Consider the following 25,743-nt stretch of genomic DNA (forward strand, 5'->3'; position numbering starts at 1 on the left):
AGTACAGTGGCATGATCTCGGCTCACTGCAACCTCCCTCTCCTGGGTTCCAGGCAAGGAGAATTGCTTGAACCAATTATCCTACCTCAGCCTCCTGAGTAGCTGGGATTACAGGTGCCCACCACCATGCCCAGCTAATTTTTGCATTTTTAGTAGATACGGGGTTTCACCACATTGGCCACACTGGTCTCAGACTCCTGACCTCAGGTTTTCCGCCCACATCGGCCTCCCAAAGTGCTTGGATTACAGGCGTGAGCCACCGCACCTGGCCTAAAATTTGCATTTTTTAAAAAAGTTTTTACATTTAAAAAATTACTATCATTGGATAATATCTGAAATATATTAGTAATAAGTTTGTAAGAGAAAATAGAAATTATGAAGAGTAAAGAGGAAGGTGGCTCTTTATGAATATATGCAATTTTAGATAGGGTATTTATACATGGATTAAAAAAGAAATACTTTAGGAATGAGAATGTAATTAGGGGATAAAAATCTTTCATCTGGATGAAAAGTTATGGGAACAGATGTAGGCTAATGGCATGCATATGTCATACATACTCCTGCTCTAAACAGCTGATCAGGTAAATAAAATATTCATTTATTCAAAATGTTTTAATCAGGTAGAAAAATTTAATTGGTCTTTTGACATCGAATAGATATATGTAAAAGAACATTAGAACAAGTTAGATCCATTTATTTGTTCATTCCACAAGCACTTAACTGAGCATCCAATATGCATTATGCAAAGTGCTAGGGGCTGGGTATTCAAAAGATAGATGAGATAAAAAATGTAGTAGGAGAGAGGCCTAAAGATAATTGTAATGTAATGTACTTAATGCTATAATAAAGGTATACATTGGGTACAATGGCAGCAATATTGGTCCTCTGAAAACAATATAGTTCACAGGATGGTCTTCTATTGGTGGGGCATTTGGCCCCAAAGCCTACTTCTCTGAGTACTCTGGTGGGGATGTTTCCAGAAAAGAAATAAGCAGGAAAAGTTTGAAAAAAAAAAAAAAAGTGAAATACAAGGGCATTTTAAGAAAAGTAAATAGCACCCACAGATGAACGGAATTAGAAAAACATGTAATGTGCATGGAACACCATGATTGGTTCAGTATAAATAGAGAATAGAGGGTATGTGACAATGGAAAACAGAAGACGAAGGTGGAGAAGTAGGCAGGAAACAGATTGTAGAAAGATTCTGCATATTATTCAAAACGATTTTGATTTTATCCTATTGGCAATAAGGAACATTTAGAGAATATTAAACTAGAGAGTATCATGATTAAATTCTTATTTTTAAAGATATTATTTGTTAGTACATTAAAAATATTATTAATAGGAAATAAAAATGTTACCTGAATGAAGTTTATATGGTCTTGGTTTTTATCTAGCCACGGAATATGATATAGGACTTCTTCAACAGTAAGAGGTCTGATAATAGATTTAGACTCAAGCATCTCTTTCTTTTTGGCCGTGATTAACTAAAACCATAAAATTTAAGAAAAGGGATGAGCCAAACTGCTGTTCCCAGAATGTTTAAGGCAGATAGGTCTTTGTACTATTTCCTATTCTTGATCATTTGACATTTTTCTTCTTCCATGAACATTTCCAGCCTCTCCTTATATCATGATTCTATCTTTCTGTACCATTATTTTTATTTCTTTCCAACTTTTATTTTAGGTTCAGATGACACGTGCAGATTTGTTACACGGGTAAATTGCATGTCATGGGGGTTTTGTTTACAGATTATTTTGTTACCCTGGTGATAAGTATAGTACCTGTTAGGTAGTTTTCCCTATGATCATTATTGTGAAGTCACAGATAAGCTTCTCTTAAAGTAAACTATTTTACTGAAGTATAGCAGATGTGAAAAAAAGTGTAAAAGTCGTAAATGTTCACTCAAAGAATATTACAAAGTAAAAACATCTGTGTAACCAACACCTAGATTAATAAAACATTTGCTTCACCCTAGAATCCTCCTTTATGTTCTCCTCTAATCATTACTTCTATCCAAAGATAACCTCTATACTTCTATCATCATTGTTTAGCTTTCTCTGGGGTTTTCGGCTTTATTGACATGAAATGAAAGAATGTACTTGTGTCTGATTTCATTTGCTCAACATTATGTTTCTGAGATTCATCTATGGTGCTGCAGAAAGCAAAAATTTATTCACTTTATTTTCATTGTTGTATAGTATTAGGTTGTACGGATACCACAGCTTTATTTATCTACTGTTGATTGACATTTAGATTGCTTCAGTTGGGGTTTTTATGAGTAACGCTGCTACGAATATAGTGTACAGGTGTACATATTTCTGTTAAGTTTATGGTTATCTAATCTGATTGCTGGATCATAAAGTATGCATATGTTCAATTTTAATAGGTACTGCCAAATATTTTTTCAAAGCACTTACATCAATTTACACTTCTACTCTAATGTTCCAGTTGTTCCACACTGTTGTCTACACTTGGTATTGTCAGTTTAGAAAAAATGGTATGCTGGTGGTTGTGTATTGGTATTTCATTTGGGTTTTAATTTGTATCAAGCTTATGACAATGATATTTAGCACCTTTTTTTTATGTATATTAGCCATTTAAATAGCTTCCACTGCACAGTGCACTTTCAAATCTTTTGCCCATTAAAAAATGAACTTTCTGTTTTGTTCTTATTGATTTGTATATTCTGGATATGAGTTCTTCATTGGAAATATTTGTCTTGCAAGTATCCTCTACCTTTTTGTGGACTGTCTTTTAGCTCTCTTAATTTTTTAATGAAGAAAAATTCTTAATTTTAATGTTATTTAAATCCAATTTGGTATCCTATTTAAGAAATCTTTGCCTATGCCAATATCATGAAAATTCTCTTATGTTACCTTCTAGAAGTTTATTGTTTTACCTTTAACAGTTATGTATATAATTTATCTGGAATTGATTTTTTGTGTATGGTATAAGACAAAGGTTCAGATTTATGAATTTAATGGTATAAGAACTCTAGACAGAAAAAAAAACAATTAAAACAAAATTAAAACCTAATTAAGTGAAGATATATCATGTGAGTAGATCAAGTCAATATCACAAAGTTATCAATTCTCCCTAGATTGATATACAAGATTAATGGAATCTCAATGGAAATTTCAGTAGGCCAACTTAGTAGAAATTTCCAAGTTTCCTTTAAAATTTATTTGAAAATACAAAATGTCAAAACGAGTCAAAATAGTCTTGAAGAAAATAATAAAGCTGGAAGACACACACAATCATATGTGAAAACTTAACAAGTTTCACTAATCAAGACAATATGATTTGGTTTAATGATAGTTAAATAATACAGTGGAACAGAAAAAGAGTCCAGAAACTTATCCACACCTACAGAGTCGCTTAAATAATGACAAAGGCACAGTGCAATGCAGTAGGATGGTCTTTTTCATAAATTATGCTGGATCAATTGATTATTCATACAGAAAAAATGCTAACTTCAACCTAGCATTGTTATATGAGGCATTCTAAATGGCATTGCTTCTGTTCATTGTTTCTATTTTCTGCAAAGTTTATCTTGCAGAATAATCAGGTATATTGACTGCTTTCTAAGCTCAAAAGGCTACACACATCTCTTTCTATTTTGGGCTTTTTATAGTGTTATGTTTAAGAGCCTGGGTTCTGGGATCAGAATGCCTGGATTAAAATAACGTCTCCATACTTACTAGCTATCTGACCTTGGTGCAAGTTATTTAATCTCTCTGTGCTTCAGTTTTTTCTCTCAACAACAATAGTATCCACATCATAGGTTGCTGTGAGAATCAAGTGGGTAAAGATTTATTTTAATCTTTCACTATTCTCCCTTCTGTTATTTTACCATGAACTTGTGTAAGTTTTTATCTGGTGTTTATGTTTCTTCTTCAGAGGAGATACTGCTTTTCACAGGTCTTCTCACCATGGTCAAATGCAATTACAGACTGGACCATTACTCTGTATAATAAGCATTAAACTAAAAATAACCTTCATTGAATGTGGTGAGTTCATTGAATGTGGTGAGTTTGTTTCAATTTGTACAAGGCACACAGGCTTTGTGTGTTAATGATGTAACCAATAGAAGATCAAGCAAGACTATGTCTTCAGGATTCTATTCTGGTTGCTTTCAAAAAAACTTGTGGCAACCGGAGGACTTGAGAAACCAGTCAGAATTTTTTTTAAAAATTAGTTTACTAATTATATAAGTGATATATAAGAACACTTTCAAGTAAAAGTTTCAAGCACGATGAAAATATAAATAAAATAAATAGCTAAGGCTCCCTTCATTTCCCTTCTTTCCTTCTCATTTCTTCTTCCACGTGGGGCAATATGAAAAGTTTTGTATATATTTGTCTAGATTTGTTAAATGTATTACATAGATATATGTATCTACAGAAATTTTTAAAAATCTAAAATGACCATCTTATATATATACAATCTTATAATTTTACAGACTATTTTTTCCTACTAATAGTGTATCTTGGTGAATTTTTTGTATCAGTATGTATAGATATTTAAAATTCTTGTTTATTTACATATAATGTTATTTATATTTACATATATGTTTCCATATCTATTTACATGTTTATTTACATTATATGTAAGCATATATTTACATACATGTTGCACTTGCATGGCTATACCACACTTGCATGGCCATACTACAGTTTATATAACCATCTCCAACTTGATGGACATATAGACTGTTTATAATATATGTTTGAACACATATATTTGCTTATTCTTGAATAACTGTAGATTCCTACAGGTGTAATTACTGGTTCAAAGGTATGCATTTTTAAAGTTTTAATTTTCTTTTATTATTATACTGTAAGTTCTAGGTTACATGTGCACAATGTGCAGTTTTGTTACATAGGTATACATGTGCCACGCTGGTTTGCTGCACCCATTAACTTATCATTTACATTAGGTATTTCTCCTAATGCTATCCCTCCTCCAGTCCCCCAGCCCACGACAGGCCCGGTGTGTGATGTTCCTTGCCCTGTGTCCAAGTGATCTCATTGTTCAATTCCCACCTATGAGTGAGAACAAGCGGTGTTAGGTTTTCTGTCCTTGTGATAGTTTGCTGAGAATGATGGTTTCCAGTTTCATCCATTTCCCTGCAAAGGTCACGAACATCCTTTTTTATGGCTGCATAGTATTCCATGGTGTATATGTGCCATATTTTCTTAATTCAGTCTATCACTGATGGAAATGTGGGTTGGTTCCAAGTCTTTGCTATTGTGAATAGTGCTGCAATACACATACGTGTGCATGTGTCTTTATAGTAGCATAATTTATACTCCTTTGGGTATATACCCAGTAATGGGATTGCTGGGTCAAATGATATTTCTAATTCTAGATCCTTAAGGAATCACCACACTGTCTTCCACAATGGTTGAGCTAGTTTACACTCCCACCAACAGTGTAAAAGTGTTGCTGTTTCTCCACATCCTCTCTAGCATCTGTTGTTTCCTGACTTTTTAATTATGGTCATTGTAACTGGTGTGAGATGGTACCTCATTGTGGTTTTGATTTGCATTTCTCTGATGACCAGTGATGATGAGCATTTTTTCATGTATCTGTTGCCTGCATAAATGTCTTCTTTTGAGAAGTGTCTGTTCATATCCTTTGTCCACTTTTTGATGGGGTTCTTTGTTTTTTTCTTGTATAAATTTGTTTGAGATTGTAGATTCTGGAGATTAGCCCTTTGTCAGATGGGTAGATTGCAAAAATTTTCTTCCATTCTGTAGGTTGCTTGTTCACTCTGATGGTAGTTTGTTTTGCTGTGCAGAAGCTCTTTAGTTTAATTAGATCTCATCTGTCTATTTTGGCTTTTGTTGCCATTGCTTTTGGTGTTTTAGTCATGAAGTCCTCGCCCATGCCTATGTCCCGAATGGTATTGCCTAGGTTTTCTTCTAGGGTTTTTATGGTTTTAGGTCTAACATTTAAGTCTTTAAGCCATCTTGAATTAATTTTTGTATAAGGTGTAAGGAAGGGATCCAGTTTCAGCTTTCTACGTATGGCTAGCCAGTTTTCCCAAAACCATTTATTAAATAGGGAATCCTTTCTCCATTTCTTGTTTTTGTCAGATTTGTCAAAGATCAGATGGTTGTACATGTGTAGTGTTATTTCTGAGGCCTCCATTCTGTTCCATTCGTCTATCTCTCTGTTTTGGTACCAGTACCATGCTGTTTTGGTTATTATAGCCTTGTGGTATAGTTTGAAGTCAGGTAGAGTGATGCCTCCAGCTTTGTTATTTTGGCTTAGGATTGTCTTAGCAATGCGGGCTCTTTTTTAGTTCCATATGGACTTTACAGTAGTTTTTTCCAATTCTGTGAAGAAACTCATTGGCAGCTTGATGGGGATGGCATTGAATCTATTAATTACCTTGGGCAGTATGGCCATTTTCATGATATTGATTCATTCTATCCATGAGCATGCAATGTTCTTCCATTTGTTTATGTCATCTTTTATTTCGTTGAGCAGTGGTTTGTAGTTCTCCTTGAAGAGGTCCTTCACATCCCTTGTAAGTTGGATTCCTAAATATTTTATTCTCTTTGTAGCAATTGTGAATGGGAGTTCTCCCATGATTTGGCTCTCTGTTTGTCTGTTCTTGGTGCATAGGAATTCTTGTGATTTTTGCACATTGATTTTGTATCCTGAGACTTTGCTGAAGTTGCTTATCAGCTTAAGGAGATTTTGGGCTGAGATGATGGGGTTTTCTAAATATACAATCATGTCATCTGCAAACAGGGACAATTTGACTTCCTCTTTTCCTAATCGAATACCCTCTATTTCTTTTTCTTGCCTGATTGCCCTGGCCAGAACTTCCAACACTATGTTGAATAGCAGTGCTGAGAGAGGGCATCCTGTCTTGTGCCAGTTTTCAAAGGGAATGCTTCCAGTTTTTGCCCATTCAGTATGATATTGGCTGTGGGTTTGTCATAAATAGCTCTTATTATTTTGAGATACATTCCATCAATAACTAGTTTATTGAGAGTTTTTAGCATGAAGGGCCATTGAATTTTTTAAATTGCCCTCCAGAATGGTTGTGCTGACTTACATTTTAGTCTACCATATTTATGTCTATTTTCTCATAACCTAATTAGCATTGAACAATAACAGGTTTTGCCCATCACTGTTGATTTAATTGGCAAAAAAGTTGGTATCTTTAGTTTCTATTTACTAAAGAAAATACTTCTATTCTTTGATTATTAGGGATGTCAAATATCTTTTCAAACATTAATTGTAAATTTTGTTTATATATCTGTGAAATACTTTTTCATATCGTTTTTTCACTTTCTCCAGGATTTTTTGCCCTTTTTAAATTGATTTCTATAAACTTTTTAGGAATTATTGCTATCAGTACTTTGTGTGTAATACGTGTTACAAATGTTATTTTCCATGCTTTGCTTTTAACCTTATTTTAATAAATTTCAATATATAAAGTTTTAAATTTTATGCAGTAATTTTTACTTTTTAAAAACTTATATATATATACACATATATATGGCTTTGTAAGTGGGTTAGAAAAGCTTTTCTCACATCAAGAATATAGATATATTTTGTATTTCATTATAACATTTGTATAGTTGACTTTGTATCCTACAACTTTACTAAATTCAGTTATTAGTTCTAACAAGTTTTTGATGGTTTTCTCTATAAGAGATCATGTCATCAGAAAATGGAGACAGTTTCACTTCTTTCTTTCCTATGAGGATGCTTTTTATTTCTTCTCATGCCTAATTGCCATGGTTAGGACTTTCAGTACTATGTTGAAAACAAATGGGGAGAGTGGACTTTTTTTCCTTCTTTCTGATCTTTCAACTTTTCCTCATTGAGGATAATGTGAGCAATGGCTTTATCATATTAGGCCTTTATTGTGTTGAGATACATTCTCTCTATGCCTAATCTATTTTATCATGATAGGATGCTTAATTTTGTCAAATGTCTTTTCTATATCAATTGAGAGAATCATATTATTTTATCCTTAATTTTGTTAATGTGGTATATCACATTTATCGATTTGTGTATGTCAAACAGTCCTTGCATCTCAGAAATAAATCCCACTTGATCAATTGTGGTGAATGATTCTTTCAATGTATTTTTGAATTCAGTTTGTTAATATTTTGTTAAGAATATTTGCATGTATGTTCATCAGAAATATTGGTCTATAATTTTCTTGCAGTGCCCTTATCTGGCTTTGATAGCAGAATAATGATAGCCTCATAAAATGGGCTTGGAAGTATTCCTTCTTTGCTTTTTTGGAGGAGTTTGGCAGTTTTAACTCATTATTGCATCTGGAAGTTTTTCTTTCTATATGGTGTGAGGTATGTATCTAATGTTATATTTTTCATATGAATTTCAAATATCTCCGAATTATTTGTTGAATAATCTATCATTTCTTCCTAATATGCAATGTCACTTAATATTATATATTAGACTACCATGTGTATTTATGTTTGCTATTGGACTCAAGTCTGTTTCCTTGAATTTTTTTATTCTGTTCTAATTTTTCACTATTTGGTTATTATGGATTTATAGCATGTCATAATATTTAGTAGAGCAAACATCCCTCTCACTGTTTTTTTCCCATTTTTTTTTTACTGTGGTAAAATACACATAACATAAAAATTTATTATTTTAATTATTTTAAATGACTAAGGCTCCCTTCATTTTCAGTGGTATTAAGTACATTCATACTGTTGCTTAACCATCACCACCATCCATCTCCAGAATTCTTTTCATCTTGCACAACTGAAACTTTATACCCATTAAACAATAATTCCCCATTTCAACTTTCCCAGCCCCTGGCAATACCATTCCACTATTTCTCTATCTTTTGATTCTCTAAACACCTTATATAAATGGAATCACATAGTATTTGTCTTTTTGTGACTGGCTTGTTTCAATTAGCACAAGTCATCAAGATTCATCTATATTGTAGTATGTATCAGGATTTATCTTTTTAAGGTTAAATAAAATTCCATTGTATGTATATACCACATTTTGCTCATCCATTCATCTATTAATGGACAATTGGGTGGTGTCTACCTTTTATTATGTCTTTTCTTTCTTTGTTTTTGTTTTTTTCTTTCTTTTTGGTCTGCCTGAGTTATTTCAGAAGACCTGTCTTCAAGTTCAGAAATTATTTTTTCTGCTTGGTTTAGTCTTTGCTGAAACTCTCAATTGTATTTTTTTATTTCATTGATTGAATTCCTCAGCTCTAGAATTTCTGTTTTGTTCTTTGTTAAACTTCTCACTTGAATCATGAATTGTTTTTCTGATTTGGTGTGTTGTCCATCTGTATTCTCTTGTATCCTACTGTTTTCTTAACATGATTATTTTAAAATTCTTTCTGGTATTTTGCATATCTGTTACTAGAGAGTTATTGTGTTCCCCTGGAAGTATCATATTTCCTTGCTTTTTCATGTTTGATGTGTCACTACACTAATTTCTATGCATCTGGCAGAACAATTGCCTCTTTGAATTTTATGAAATAAGTTTTGTAGGGAAAGACTCATTGGCATGAGTAGGTCTTGGGGTGTTGGTTGGGTATAAGGCATTGGCTTTGGATCTAGATGGATGCAGTAGTGTAGTCTCCATGTACTTTGCTTCAACTGGAATCCATACTAGTGCATTTTGCAAGTGTTTCAGTGGCCTAAGCTATGAGAGTGTGTGGTGGTAGTGCCATGACTTTGCCAGGTATAAACTTGCCAGACTGCCTCTCAAGTTGGGGGCACATGCATGCACATGACATGCCAACTAACTTGGGGGCTGGATCACTTGTAGTTGCTCTGCCAGCCTGGGGGTGTGTTATCTACTTGCTGGCTTGGGTACCTCTCCTGGTTGCAGGAGAGACACAGTGGTTAGGCCATTTCAACAGAGGTTTTGTCCTGAATGGGGCTGCAAGACTGTTTCTCTGACTGGAATTACGGGTGGTGGGGGTTGGTTTTCCTTCTGTGCGGGACCAGAGCCACAGCTGATCCTAGGCCCCAGTTTCATGCAACTGCGTTTGTGGCATTCAGTCATTCATGTGGCCTTGGTGGAATGAAGAGACAGCTCTAGGGCTGGAGGGGTGCAGTAGCAACTGGTCCCATGAGCAGGGTACACTCCACAAATGGCTCTGGTGTCAAGATGGTGCAATGGTGCAGCAGTTTGGCTCACAGTGGATAGATAGGGAGTGGGGGGTGCACACCTTATGATCCTAATCTGGAGCAAAGCAGCTTCATAAATTCCCAGCAGCTCCCCAAACAGTGTTCAGGTTTTGGAAAGACTGTGCAATACTTCTGTAGGGAGGACTGCAGGTGCTTGCAATGGCATTGGGGGCCGGTGGGAATCTTCTGCTTATCTTTTCCCTGAAATGGGGAGTGTTGGCCTTTTAAACCCTTTGGAAGTCACTTTAGCCAGAGTGGGAGGGATTACAATAATGTGAGGAGGTGCAACCACAGTGGTTTCCACCTCTTTGCCTTTTCCTCTGATTAGAAGCAGTAATCAATCATCAGAGTACAGATGCAAGATATTTAGAGAACAGAGTCTTTTGTTGCCAATCTGGCTCTTGCAAGCTGTAAGTTGCTCCAAGGACACACGCATAGCTGCCTGCCATGGTGCTGAGGGGTGAGAAGTAGCTATTACTGTGCTAAGAGATAAATATGACAGAAATTAACCAAAATTTATCATCCAAGCCTTCCCCTGAAAGTTGCAAACCTTCATAGAATTCAGATTTCCAAAATAGTTACATCAGACAGTTTTTGCCAGCGCAATTGTTGTCTAAAAGGAGAGACAGATTTCTGAAACTTCCAACTCTGTTTTCTTCCTAGAATTCTCTCAATTCTTATTGTTTTGTTAAAAATTACTTTCTGAGCAATAAATTGTACAAGTAAAATCCTTAAGCTCCCTAACATGGTGTGAATTTTAATTAAGTTTTATTAAATTAACTGATTATTTTATGGATGATTCATGCCTTAGATATTGATTCTCTACAATATGGGTTGCAACTACTGCCTGTAGGCCTGCTCCTGCTTAATACCTGCTTTTGTAAACAGGATTTTTTTTTTTTGCGGGGGAACACAGCCATGCCTATTTATTTACATGTTGTGTGTAGTTGTTTTGGTATTACAATTGCAGAATTTAGTAGCAGTAGTAGGAACCATACAGCTCACATAATATAAAATATTTACTATGTTTTCCTTTATAGAAAATGACTGTTAATCTCTACTCTACAGAAACATGTATTCAGTTGGAATTTTTTGGTTCTTGCCACATAGGTGTTATGTATTTTATGTTAGGTTCATAGATAAGAATTTAGAGTTTCTAATTGTAATTGTAAATATAATACTATTTTTCTAAATGTTTACATTGGAGAATAATTTTATATATTACTCTTATTTCCAGACACTACTGAATTATTTTATTAATCCTATTGCTTTTAAGTTAATTCCTTAAGATTTTAAATTAATCAGTCAACAAATAATAGCAGTTTTCTCCTCTTTCCAAAATTTTCATCTCTCAATTTTTTTCTTTTTTTCTTGACTTGGATAAGACCTCCAGCTTAGTTATTCAATGCTTGGAATGTCACTTGTCATTCTTCTTTTGTTCCTAACTTTAATAAGAATGCTCTTAATGTTTTGCTATCTAACACAAAGTTTGATACAAAATTTTAATAGATCCTATTTATCAAGTTAAGGAAGTTCCTTCTACTATTAGTCTTTTAAGATTTTTATTAACATTCTTAATGAGGGTTAAATTTTATCAAATGGTTTTTCTTCTTCATCTTTTAATATGTGAGTTACACAGCTGTTTGGGGAGATAAAACCTACCAAGATAAAGTATATTACACATTTAATATGCTACCCAATTCAGTTCACTGCTATCATGCCAACAAATTTTGAATGTATATTTACAAGTATAACAGCTTTATGCTTTTTTTCTTATGTTATATCCAATTTTGGTGTCAAGTTTGTACTTACAGAATGAATTGGGATTCTTTCTATCCTTTATATGTCATAGTACCATTTATGTAACTTAGAAAAGAAATATAGTCAACACTAACCCTACAATTGAGTGTTCTCACAAATCATGTTTTACACGAAAAATGTTATTTCAGTGTCACAGATAATTCCCCAAACATAATAATACCCACTGTAATCTAGGATGAAGAATAGATTCATCAGACTTTTGGTTTGGCAGCAAAGCAGAGAAAGAGGTAGTCTGTTACTGTAGCAAAAATAAAAAGAGAGGCTAACCACCTGGGCTGCAGAAAGGAAACTGTCTATCGTAGGAGTTTGTCTTTAGACAATTATTTTAAGTGAGATTTTCCTATCTTAGAAATGGCCTGTATTAGAAGTCAAATGTAACCTTGAAGGTCAAGGTCATGAATGATTACATATGAAGTAAATATATTTGCTTTGAAAATATTTTGCCTTACCTTACTAATTTGAGCACTTTCAATTTTATGAATAATTCCTTTCAAGCCGAAAGCCTTAAGAATTTCTCCAGCCATATTGAGCATAACATTAATTTCCTCCTTTGTTTTCACAGTGACAGCAATTTCTGGGTGATCATACTCTAAGTAGCCTAAAAAATAACAAACTATTTTTAGATTAAATAAGAACATTATTTTAAATGTTTTATGTGGACAATAAGCTAATGTTTCTGCTCTAAACCCATGGAATACCGCCCTCAACATAGAGAAATGTATCTCTTCCTGAAGGGGCCATTATGATCAATCATAATTCACTAGTAGTGCCAGAGTTCTGCTGGATGTTTTCTTGGCAGCACTCATACTTGTGCCTAAGTCCATGGAGAAGGATGGGTAGCCTCGTTTCTAGCATTAACAGGTATACTTTTCTACCTGCGCCTGCACTGGACACTGGGAAGCTGCTTAGGCCTATATGTCTGGAGTTCATGACTCATTTTCTTAATCTGTGTGAATCCGAATTTTTAACTACAGATCATGTGATTAAATACGGCTTCTGATTACTTCCTTTCACTCATCTTAGGCCATTGTCCACTCAACCTGCCAGTGCATCTAGATGACTCATACATCTATGCTCTTCTGCCCATTTCATCTAGATTCCTGAAGTCTCTGAAAACTTCATCTTAGAGTCTACATTTGGGCTTTTCCTTGATCATAACCTCTTATCTGGCTTGGTAACTATCTGTCATAGAAGATCTCTCAAATGACCTCATCTCCAGGTTTGCTGTGTCCTTTTGTAGCTCACCACATGGTATACAATTTTCTTGTCCTCCTATACATGAACATTATACTGTAGGGTTGTGACTGTGCCACTCTCAAGATTTGTCCTGTGCCAGGAGCATGACTTGGCATGACTCAGAGAATAGGCTATTGCCATGTTTGGCACCGGGCCTCCCAGCAGATATAATAGGATTTTGCAGGATTATATTCTAATTTCAACTCATTTAAGACCTAAATCCTTAAATGGCAGCTTGTAGCAAGTAGAGGAAAAACGTAACTTCTTTTCTTGTGTCACTCAGGAAGGTACATGTATTTCTGGTTTGGAAAAAAATGGAATTTACAAGACTATAATGGCATACATAATCATAGCATGGAACTTGTCTAAAGAGAAATCAAAAGGCCTTCATTGTTGTATGAAGCAGAGAGAGAAAGTGTGAAGAGCTATTACACTATTTCCATCTCAACTAGAAAATAAGATTGCATTAATTGTTGAAGTTACTTCAGTATTATTAGTGAGTAAGTTTCCTCAAAGATTAGCTCGAGTTATGAAAACCATTGATTTTCTGAAGTGGTGATGATAAGAGATGGTCATGCTAAATAGGATGAGAGCTACTTACCTAGCTCTTTCGTAGCATGTTTCATATTCCTTATCACTCGCTTTAATAATATCTAAGAAACAAAAGAAATGTTATCCCCATTGGAAAAACAGACTGTTACAAAATGTCCTTACATTTGCAACTGATGGACTTTAAACCTAAGTTAATAGTTTTAAGAAAAGTATGATGAAGACGTTTTCAGGGGTTTGAATTGAATTTTGTGTTGCAGCACTTTTTGCTTCAGCTACAGTGATAGAGAAGATAAGAGGTATAACCTAGCCCGATTTTGAGACATCTGAAGGCGAGTCATGATTCTGAAAAGTGCAGGCATGGTATTAATTCCTAATATAATTTGGATGTTTGTAATATGAAATGTTATAAAACTTAATTTGTCAAAGGGAGCTAAAATTTAAAATACAAACATTAGCCCAACAGAAAATTGTAGCCGTAAAACCAGTAAACTGATTTTAGTCTATGTTTTATGAACATAGGTAGGTACTTCCCCATGCAGCTTTATGAGAGCCCCCAAATTTGCGATTCCAGGATGGCTTTCAATCTTAAGAGGCTAGAAGTTTTGGCCAAGGTGAATCAAAGTAGAAATTAGGGATAATAAAACAATATTTTAGGGACTCAAGTCTTTTCATGTTTTCTCCTGTGTATTTCCAAATTCAAGTGCTAAATATCAGTGGTTAGGAAAGGTAATAAAAAACATAAGAAAATAGTTTTAAAGTTGCAGGAGGTGAAGAGAGGAAGATACTACTTTTTGTGTTCTACCACATATTGAATGTTCAATTTCTCAACGACAAACTTTTGGGCACATAAAATATAGCATTGAAATGTTTTAAATCGTCTTGAAAAGTAAAGTAAATATTGAATTCCACGTAGCTGACAAACTCATGGGCACATATCAGTGTTAATCTGTCTCAATCTAGAAAGTAAAAATAATATCTGGAATTTAGGCCTTAGAAGTATCTTTGCTGCTTACTCACTATGGAACTTTGGGCACAATCATTTAACCTCTCTTGGCCTCCTTTTTTCTCATCTGCATAATGACAAAATCAAACTAGGTTTCCCTCTATTTTAATTATTATTTTCTTTACTTCTTTCTATTTGCTGAATCACTTGTTTTTATTTCCTTTACTGTTTAATGTGTAGAAAAGAAGGATAGAGAGAGATTAAAGAAGCTTTTGGGCATTATGAGGAAGCCCTGTTTTCTCCACCCTGCCTTCACTTCTCACCTTCCAGTACTTCCTATTTTACACGCCCATAGCCTGACAGATCTTAGAGCTTGCATTGGGAGAAAGCTAACCACTGCACATGGATTTCATGATAGCCTCCACAAAGACAGAAAGGTGCTTTATACTAGCCTTGTAACTCACTAATACGGTACAGGTCATTTCAGAAGGAGGCATTTGAGTAATTTACATGTAACCTAGTTTAAGTTTTTAAAGAAATTAATTAGAAAACCAGGAGTCAAAGATATCTGCATATATGAACAGAAAAAAATGATGGATGAGGACAACTGAGGGCTGAGTGAAGTCTTTTCTTAGTGTTTAAGGTTTTCTTACCTGTTTAATCTGTTTAGAACTTGTAATCTGATCAATTATAGTCATTACGTCTGCTTCGCCTTGGACATATCCTTTTAGTATTCCATACCAAAAGGTCTTCTGATGACTCACTCTTTTATCTATTATTTGCAGCACCTTCGGTGCTATGAGCTGAATTAAACAGGACTGCCATTAATATAAATTGCACAAATATCATTTTATGATATGTTGATTAGTTTAATCAAAATAGTTAATAATAAGAAATTATTATTTCTCAAAGATAACTACAATAACCTGCCAAGGTTCTTCGTTGTTTTTTTAGTGGTATCTTTATAACTTCATGACTATAGCTATTTCCCTATAACTAATAATTTGGGAGTACCTATGTGAAATTTATGACTTTATTCTTCACTTATTTTCCTTATAGAGAATTGGATGCTATTTTCAACTGGTTTAAATTCTTGGAAAACAATGCAATTAATCTTCTGTGCTTAGGTCATAAAATGAGTAAATTACTGCCATTTTTGCATGCTAAATCTCCTATAACACCTCCTACTAGATGGTCTGGTCAGGTGAGAAACCATCACAACCATACTGCCTGTTAGACCCCAAAATTAACTTGTCTTCTCCGTGTTTCTTTGCTGAGGGTTGAAGTCTCCAGGTTATAAGCTACCATCGTGCAGTCCCCTAGCTTCTGCAGGGTTCACTGATCCCTTTGTTTTTCTATCTATGTTCCAAAACCTCCATACTCTACCCTGCAACTACCTGCCACTAATCCCCAAAGGGTTTACACTCATCTTTCAAGATTCAGCTCAAGTATCACCTAATAAAGGAAGTCTTTTCTCATTCTGTGCATACTCCTGTTTTGTACTTATCCTACCATATAACATTCCAATATCTAGATTACTTGTGATTTCTCTTCTACAAGAAGCTTTCCAGGGGAAGAGACAATATCTAATTCATCTTCATATTCCAAGGGCCTGTGATTTAACATAAGACCATAGTTCAGAGTTTTTTGAATATATCAACAAACTTTTCTTAGGTGGTTTATGTGTTTCTTCATCTGAACTATTTGTTAGGCTCTGTACACCTTCCTATCAGAAAGAATTAATTTATCAGTGGAATACACTAGACTTGCCTTCCTCAGGTAAATTGCACTCTAGCACTACTTACGGTCCCTTAGAATACTGACAAAGCGGGCTACTGGTTGTGTACTCTTTGATCTAGTTGATTTATGCCTCTCAGTAGCAAAAATGTTTTAAATTATTCCTTACATGTGTAAGAAAGATCTAAATGTAAAGATTCTATTAGTTTTATCTCCATACGAACTATGTTTTATTTAACTGTATTTCTCACAGTGCTTATATATGTATGTATCTTGCTTGTGTATGAATAGTGAAAAAGATAGGAAAGATAGAGTATATCTACATTCATATATATACTTATTTGTGAAGGAGTGAGTTTCATGTTATTGAAATAATCACACAGAAAATAACTACCCATAATATTTGTTATAGAAACATGTTACTAGACAATCAAAGGTTATTTTTGAAACCATATTTCTATAATACTATATGTATTTTTTTCTTGATTTGTACAAATGTAGGCTATTTTCTTTCTCCCTATAAATAGTTTGCATGGTTGTTTTGTTAACTTCCATCTTTTATTCCCCAAGTTTCTATAAAAATAAACATTACTTGGAGGTTAACTTATACTTACATTAATATAGAATTTCTCATGTGCTGTCTATTTAAAGGAAAAGTTGTGATGAGTATTTCTATACTTTCATATGCTCAACGAATTCCTAATATAATTTGGATGTTTATAACATGAAATGTTATAAAACTTAATTTGTCAAAGGGAGCTAAAATTTAAAATATAAACATTAACCCAACAGAAAATGGTAACCATAAAACTAGTAAACTGATTTTACTCTATGTTTTATGAAACAATCAGTAGGAATTGGAAACTGCATGATTGACTGGTTCTTTACCTTGAAAATGCGTAGTATACGAATAAATTGAACAAGTTTTATAAAGACTATTACTTCAGTCACAGCAAAAATATACTTAATGGCTTCTATTTCAGTAAGTATTGCATATAATATGCCAGTTAATGTAATTGCTAACTCGAATAGGTTCCACGTGTGTGAAAAAAAGTCCTTCCTCATTGCTGCTATCTGTTGATTTAAAAGGAAATTACATTATCATGTTTGTTTCTGCTTTTACTACACCATTTTCCACAATAATTTAAACATCATGTTAGGCTTTTCTCTTATCTACTCCACATGTATGAAATATCCTCAGGAAACCAAAATCAAACAAACAAGTTCATCAAATTTATCCTGTAGTAAAGGAATACTCCTAGGACTATTAATTTAGGATTGGGTTTAAAGGACAGGTATAATGAAAACAAACAGATTTATATAACGACACTAGTAAAAAGTAGCAACAATGGAAAGGCAAATTCAGACAAAAATATAGTACGCCAGGGTTTTTAAATTTAAAACAAATTGCCCTAAATGCCATAAAAATCCTGGGGGTTGTGTCCATTTTTTATTATTTTATAATTTATATACAAAATGATGATCTTGAGTAGTCAAGAAAAATTAGTTTACATTTGTTGTGATACATGTGGGCAAAGTTTTTATTAAAGTAGTTCAAGATTTAAAAATGTATTTATTAAAAGATTATGCTCTCTTCACTAAATTTACTTGTGTAATTTCATTCTGGGATAACGCAGAATAAGTTATTTTTAATTTCTCAAAAAAATTCGTAAGAAAATCTAAGTAGAAGTAAATATTTTGTCAGAATTACCTTAGCAATTCCACCAACCCTTTTCTTTATCTCAGTGAATATATTTGCAGAGCTAACATAAGGTTTCATCAACACATAAACATTGAGATAAATACATATTTTCTATGTGTATGTTTTACTCCATAATCATGTATTCCTACCTTAGAGGTAGAATAGCTTATTAGGATGATTCTAAATAGGTCCACTAATTTGACAGTCTTTCAAATCAGATAGTTGCCAGTTGAGAAATTGTTTTTGCCGTTTTTTTAAAAAGCATATTACTTTTGTTTGTTTGTTTGTTTGTTTCCTATTTTCTCCCTCACACATCTAGAGATCCAGCAAGGACAACTAGAATATTTCTTGATTCAGACAACATTCTTTAAGGATCCCTAAAAAGGGTGACTTTTTAGAAGCAACTCAAAAGAAAATAATAAAATGGAAGCACTTACAAATCTCCTACTGCTAGGCATAAAATCAAGTTAGAATACATAGTTCCTTCCCTTTCCTTGTGTTCCCTATATTAATTTGCAGGCATTAGTACCATAACTTAGTCTGAATTCTGGAAACAAAGATTTCATTGCCTTGAAGCCACAATTGAAAAAGATTTTCTGGCAATTTTGTCCGGGGCTAGCTGAATGCCAACTGAAGATAGTTAAAGTAGGTTTCTAGTTAAATATGACATTTTTAGTAGAATACAAATATGGAAGGAGTTCATTTTATTAGTTAAAGTGAAATTTAAATTAGTTAAAGTTAATGTGAATATTTTAGATCCAGTATCTGTACCTGCATATTTTATCTCACTTAACTGTTATCTAATGATTAATTGATCTGCTAAATTTATAATACTGGAACAAATAATTTTTAAATTTTACAGAATTGTGACCAATAGTCACAACTATGGTGTCTATAGTGATTTAATGTAATAACATCTTTCTTGTTAAAAATAATTATTTGAGGGGGTTCATTACAAGAAGACTGAATAAGAACAGCTCTGGTCTACAGCTCCCAGTGTGATTGATGCAGAAGATGAGAGATTTCTGCATTTCCAACTGAGGCACCTGGTTCATCTCACTGGGACTGGTTGGACAGTGGGTGCAGCCCACAGAGGGCAAGCCAAAGCAGGGCAGGGCATTACCTCACCTGGGAAGCGCAAAGGATCAGGGGATTTCCTTTTCCTAGCCAAGGGAAGCCGTGACAGACTGTACCTGGAAAAACGGGACACTCCTACCTAAATACTGTGCTTTTCCAATGGTCTTAGCGAACGGCACACCAAGAGATTATATCCCACGCTTGGCTCGGTGGGTCCCATGCCCAGAGAATCTTGCTCACTGTTAGTGCAGCGGTCTGAGATTGACATGCGAGGCAGCAACATGGTAGGTGGAGGGGAGGGGTCTGCCATTGCTGAGGCTTGAGTAGGTGAACAAAGCAGCCTGGGAAGCTCCAACTGGGTGGAGCCCACTGCAATTCTGCAAGGCCTGCTGACTCTGTTGACTCCACCTCTGGGGGCAGGGCATAGCTGAACAAAAGGCAGCAGAAACTTTTGCAGACTTAAATGTCCCAGTCTGACAGCTCTGAAGAGAGCAGTGGTTCTCCCAGCATGGTGTTTGAGCTCTAAGAATAGACAAACTGCCTCCTCAGGTGGGTCCCTGAACCCCATATAGCCTAACTGGGAGATACCTCCCAGTAAGGGCTGACTGACACCTCATGCAAGTGGGTACCCCTCTGGGATGAAGCTTCCAGAGGAAGGATCAGGCAGCACTATTTGCTGCTCTGCAATATTTGCTGTTCTGCAGCCTCCGCTGGTGATACCCAGGCAAACAGGGTCTGGAGTGGACCTCCAGCAAACTCTAACAGACCTGCAGCTGAGGGACCTGACTGTTAGAAGGAAAACTAACAAACAGAAAGGAATAGTATCAACATCAACAAAAAGGACATCCACACCAAAACCCCATCTGTAGGTCACCAACATCAAAGACGAAAGGTAGATAAAACCACAGAGATGGTGAGAAACCAGAGCCAAAAAGCTGAACATTCTAAAAACCAGAGCATCTCTTCTTCTCCAAAGGATCGCAGCTCCTTGCCAGCAATGGAACAAAGCTGGATGGAGAATGACTTTCACAAGTTGACAGAAGTAGGCTTCAGCAGGTCAGTAATAACAAACTTCTCCAAGCTAAAGGAGCATGTTTGAACCCATTGCAAGGAAGGTAAAAACCTTGAAAAAAGATTAGATGAATAGCTAACTAGAATAAGCACTGTAGAGAAGATCTTAAATGACCTGATGAAGCTGAAAACCATGGCACAAGAACTATGTGACACATGCAAAAGCTCCAGTAGCTGATTTGATCAAGTGGAAAAAAGGGTATCAGTGATTGAAGATCAAATTAATGAAATAAAGCGAGAAAAGAAGCTTAGAGAAAAAAAGAGTAAAAAGAAACAAACAAAGCCTCCAAGAAATATGGGACTATGTGAAAAGACCAAATCTACATTTGATTGGTGTACCTGAAAGTGACAGGGAGAATGGAACCAAGTTGGAAAACAATCTGCAGGATATTATACAGGAGAACTTCCCCAACCTAGCGAGGCAGGCCAACATGCAAATTCAGGAAATACAGAGAACACCACAAAGATACTTTTCAAGAAGAGCAACCCCAAGACATATAATTTTCAGATTCACCAAGGTTGAAATGAAGGAAAAAATGTAAAGGGCAGCTAGAGAGAAAGGTCGGGTTACCCACAAAGGGAAGCCCATCAGAATAACGGCGGATCTCTCAGCAGAAACTCTACAAGCCAGAAGAGGGTGGGGACCAATATTCAACATTCTTAAAGAAAAGAATTTTAAACCCAGAATTTCATATCCAGCCAAACTAAGCTTCATAAGTGAAGGAGAAATAAAATCCTTTACAGACAAGCAAAATGCTGAGAGATTTTGTCACCACCAGGCCTGCCTTACAAGAGCTCCTGAAGGAAGCACTAAACATGGAAAGGAACAACTGGTACCAGCTACTGCAAAAACAAGCCAAATTGTAAAGACCATCGATGCTAGGAAGAAACTGCATCAACTAATGGGCAAAATAACCAGCTAACATCATAATGACAGGATCAAATTCACACATAACAATATTAACCTTAAAGGTAAATGGACTAAATGATCCAATTAAAAGACAGAGACAGGCAAATTGGATAAAGAGTCAAAACTCATCAGTGTCCTGTATTCAGGAGACCCATCTCATGTGCAGAGACACACATAGGCTCAAAATACAGCAATGGAGGAAGATTTACCAAACAAATGGAAAGCAAAAAAAAAAAAAAAAAAGTCAGGAGTTGCAATTCTAGTCTCTGATAAAACAGACTTTAAACCAAGAAAGATCAGAAGAGATAAAGAGGGCCATTACATAATGGTAAAGGGATCAATTCAACAAGAAGAGTTAACTATCCTAAATATATATGCACCCAATACAGGAGCACCCAGATTCATAAAGCAAGTCCTTAGAGACCTACAAAGAGATTTAGACTCCCACTCAATAATAATGGGAGACTTTAACACCCCACTGTCAATATTAGACAGATCAATGAGACAGAAGATTAATAAGGATATACAGGACTTGAACTCAGCTCTGCACCAAGCAGACCTAATAAACATCTACAGAACTCCCCACCCCAAATCAACAGAATATACATTCTTCTCAGCACCACATCACACTTATTCCAAAATTGACCACATAGTTGGAAGTAAAGCACTCCTCAGCAAATGTAAAAGAACAGAAATCACAGCAAACTGTCTCTCAGACCACAGTGCAATCAAATTAGAACTCAGGATTAAGAAATTCACTCAGAAACGCACAACTACATGGAAACTGAACAACCTGCTCCTGAATGACTACTGGGTAAATAAGGAAATGAAGGCAGAAATAAAGATGTTCTTTGAAACTAATGAGAAAAAGACACAACGTACCAGAATCTCTGGGACACATTTATAGCAGTGTGTAGAGGGAAATTTTTAGTACTAAATGATCACAAGAGAAGGCAGGAAAGATCTAAAATCAACAGCCTAACATCACAATTAAAAGAACCAGAGAAGCAAGAGTAAACACATTCAAAAGTTAGCAGAAGGCAAGAAATAACTAAGATCAGAGCGGAAGTGAAGGAGATAGAGAACAAAAAACCGTTCGAAAAAAATCAATGAATCCAGGAGCTGGTTTTTTGAAAAGATCAACAAAATTGATAGACTACTAACAAGACTAATAAATAAAAGAGAGAAGAATCAAACAGACGCAATAAAAAATGATAAAGGGGATATCACCACTGATCCCACAGAAATACAAACTACCATCAGAGAATACTATAAACATCTCTATGCAAGTAAACTAGAAAATCTAGAAGAAATGAATAAATTCCCGGACACATACACCCTCCCAAGACTAAACTAGGAAGAAGCTGAATCTCTGAATAGAGCAATAACAGGCTCTGAAATTTAGGCAATAATCAATAGCCTACCAACTAAAGAAAGTCCAGGACAAGAGGGATTCACAGCCGAATTCTGCCAGAGGTACAAAGAGAAGCTGGTACCATTCCTTCTGAAACTATTCCAATCGACAGAAAAAGAGGGAATCCTCCCTAACTCATTTTATGAGGCCAGGATCATACTGACAACAAAGCCTGGTAGAGACACCACAAAAAAGGAGAATTTTAGACTAATATCCCTTATCAACATCGATGCAAAAATCCTCAATAAAATACTGGCAAACCAAATCCAGCAGCACATCAAAAAGCTTATACACCATGATCAAGTCAGCTTCATCCCTGGATGCAAGACTGGTTCAACATATGCAAATCAGTAAACATAATCCATCACATAAACAGAACCAATGACAAAAACTGCATGATTATATCAGTAGATGCAGAAAAGGCCTTTGACAAAATTCAACAGCCCTTCATGCTAAAAACTCTCAATAAACTAGTTATTGATGGAATGTATCTCAAAATAATAAGAGCTACTTATAACAAACCCACAGCCAATATCATACTGAATGGATGAAAACTGGAAATATTTCCTTTGAAAACTGGCACAAGACAGGGATGCCCTCTCTCAGCACTCCTATTCAAAATAGTGTGGGAAGTTCTGGCCAAGGCAATCAGGCAGAGAAAGAAATAAAGGGTATTCAGTTAGGAAAAGAGGAACTCAAATTGTCCCCGTTTGCAGATAACATGATTGTATATTTAGAAAACCCCATCATCTCAGCCCAAAATCTCCTTAAGCTGATAAGCAACTTCAGCAAAGTCTCAGGATACAAAATCAATGTGCAAAAATCACAAGCATTCCTATACACCAAGAACAGACAAACAGAGAGCCAAATCATGAGTGAACTCGCATTCACAATTGCTACAAAGAGAATAAAATACCTGGGAATCCAACTTACAAGGGATGTGAAGGACCTCTTCAAGGAGAACTACAAACCACTGCTCAACGAGATAAAGGAGGACACAAACAAATGGAAGAACACTCCATGCTCATGGATAGGAAGAATCAATATCATGAAAATGGCCATACTGCCTAAGGTAATTTATTGATTCAATGCCATCTGCATCAAGCTACCAATGACTGTCTTCACAGAATTGGAAAAAACTACTTTAAAGTTCATATGGAACCAAAAAAGCACCTGCGTTGCCAGCACAATCCTAAGCAAAAAGAACAGAGCTGGAGGCATCATGCTACCTGACTTCAAAGTATACTACAAGGCTACAGTAACCAAAACAGCATGGTACTCATACCAAAACAGAGAGATAGACCAATGGAACAGAACAGAGGCCTCAGAAATAACACTACACATCTACAACCATCTGATCTTTGACAAACCTAACAAAACTAAGAAACAGAGAAAGGATTCCCTATTTAATAAGTGGTGCTGGGGAAACTGGCTAGCCATATGCAGAAAGCTGAAACTGGATCCCTTCCTTCCACCTTATGCAAAAATTAATTCCAGATGGATTAAAGACTTAAATGTTAGACCTAAAACCATAAAAACTCTAGAAGAAAACCTAGGCAATATCCTTCGGGACGTAAGCATGGACAAGGACTTCATGACTAAAACACAAAAGCAATGGCAACAAAAGCCAAAGTAGACAAAAGGGATGTAATTAAACTAAAGAGCTTCTGCATGGCAAAAGAAACTACCATCAGAGTGAACAGGCAACCTACAGAATGGGAGAAAATGTTTGCAATCTACCCATCTGACAAAGGGCTAATCTCCAGAATCTACAAAGAACTTAAACAGATTAAAAAAAAAAGGCAACCCCATCAAAAAGTGGATATGAACAGATACTTCTCAAAAGGATTTGAAGAGACACTTCTCAGAAGAAGACATTTGTGCAGCCAATGGACACATGAAAAAATGCTCTTCATCACTGGTCATCAGAGAAATGCAAATCAAAACCACAATGAGATACCATCTCACACCAGTTAGAATGGCAATCATTAAAAAGGGAACAACAGATGCTGTAGAGGATGTGGAGAAATAGGAACACTTTTACACTGTTGGTGGGAGTGTAAACTAGTTCAACCATTGTGGAAGACAGTGCAATTCCTCAAGGATCTAGAACTAGAAATACCATTTGACCCAGCAATCCCATTACTGGGTATATACCCAAAGGATTATAAATCATGCTATTATAAAGGCACATGCACACATATGTTTACTGTGGCACTATTCACAATAGCAAAGACTTGGAACCAACTCAAATGTCCATGAATGATAGACTGGATTAAGGAAATGTGGCACATAGATACCATGGAATACTCTGCAGCCATAAAAAAGGATGAGTTCATGTCCTTTGCAGGGACTTGGATGAAACTGGAAACCATCATTCTCAGCAAAGTATCACAAGGACAGAAAACCAAACACCGCATGTTCTCACTCATAGGTGGGAATTGAACAATGAGAACACCTGGACACAGGGTGGGGAACATCACACACCAGGGCCTGTTGTGGGGTGGGGGAATGGGGGAGGGATAGCATTAGGAGAAATACCTAATGCAAATGACAAGTTAATGGATGCAGCAAACCAACATGGCACATGTGTACATATGTAACAAACCTGCACGTTGTGCACATGTACCCTAGAACTTAAAGTATAATAATAATGAGAAGAAGAATTTGAATTTAGACATGTTAAAATATATATTTATACTAGTAAATGATCATACTAATTTGAAATCAAATAGCTAAAATACTGAAGCATCTATTCCAAGGGAAAAAATAGTCAAAATTCCTACTATCTTGTGATACTTCATACAGTCAGTCCTTCTGTATATTTCAAAAAATGATTTCTTGAAACCTACTATAGCTAAGAAAGTGGCAGGTTTCAAAGATGATTGTAGATTTCAGCTTGGGAAATTGGGTCTTCATTGAAATTCTGAAGGGAGAGTAGGATTAGAGAAGACACATTTCTTCTCAGTATGCTGCTTGTAATGTTTGCACAGTACTTTGTCCAAAGGATCTAGTCAGCAGTTACCTATATAATCTAAGGCTCTGGATAAAATTTGAGCTATAGACATGAATTTGGGAGTCATTAGACTATGAATGACAGTTGATGTCA

General features: G+C 35.4%; 1 protein-coding gene across 1 annotated transcript in view; it reads right to left on the reverse strand.

Moving 5' to 3' along the window:
* The window catches only part of SLC9C1 (solute carrier family 9 member C1), a 165,025-nt gene that overhangs the window by 22,890 nt on the left and 116,392 nt on the right, over positions 1 to 25,743 (reverse strand). Inside the window, 5 exon segments of the mRNA XM_025375446.1 lie at positions 1,361 to 1,486; positions 12,442 to 12,590; positions 13,830 to 13,881; positions 15,377 to 15,526; positions 17,349 to 17,534. Coding sequence (XP_025231231.1) covers positions 1,361 to 1,486; positions 12,442 to 12,590; positions 13,830 to 13,881; positions 15,377 to 15,526; positions 17,349 to 17,534 — 663 coding nt within the window.

Source organism: Theropithecus gelada, chromosome 2 (assembly GCF_003255815.1).
Source record: "Theropithecus gelada isolate Dixy chromosome 2, Tgel_1.0, whole genome shotgun sequence".
Classification (NCBI taxonomy): domain Eukaryota; kingdom Metazoa; phylum Chordata; class Mammalia; order Primates; family Cercopithecidae; genus Theropithecus; species Theropithecus gelada.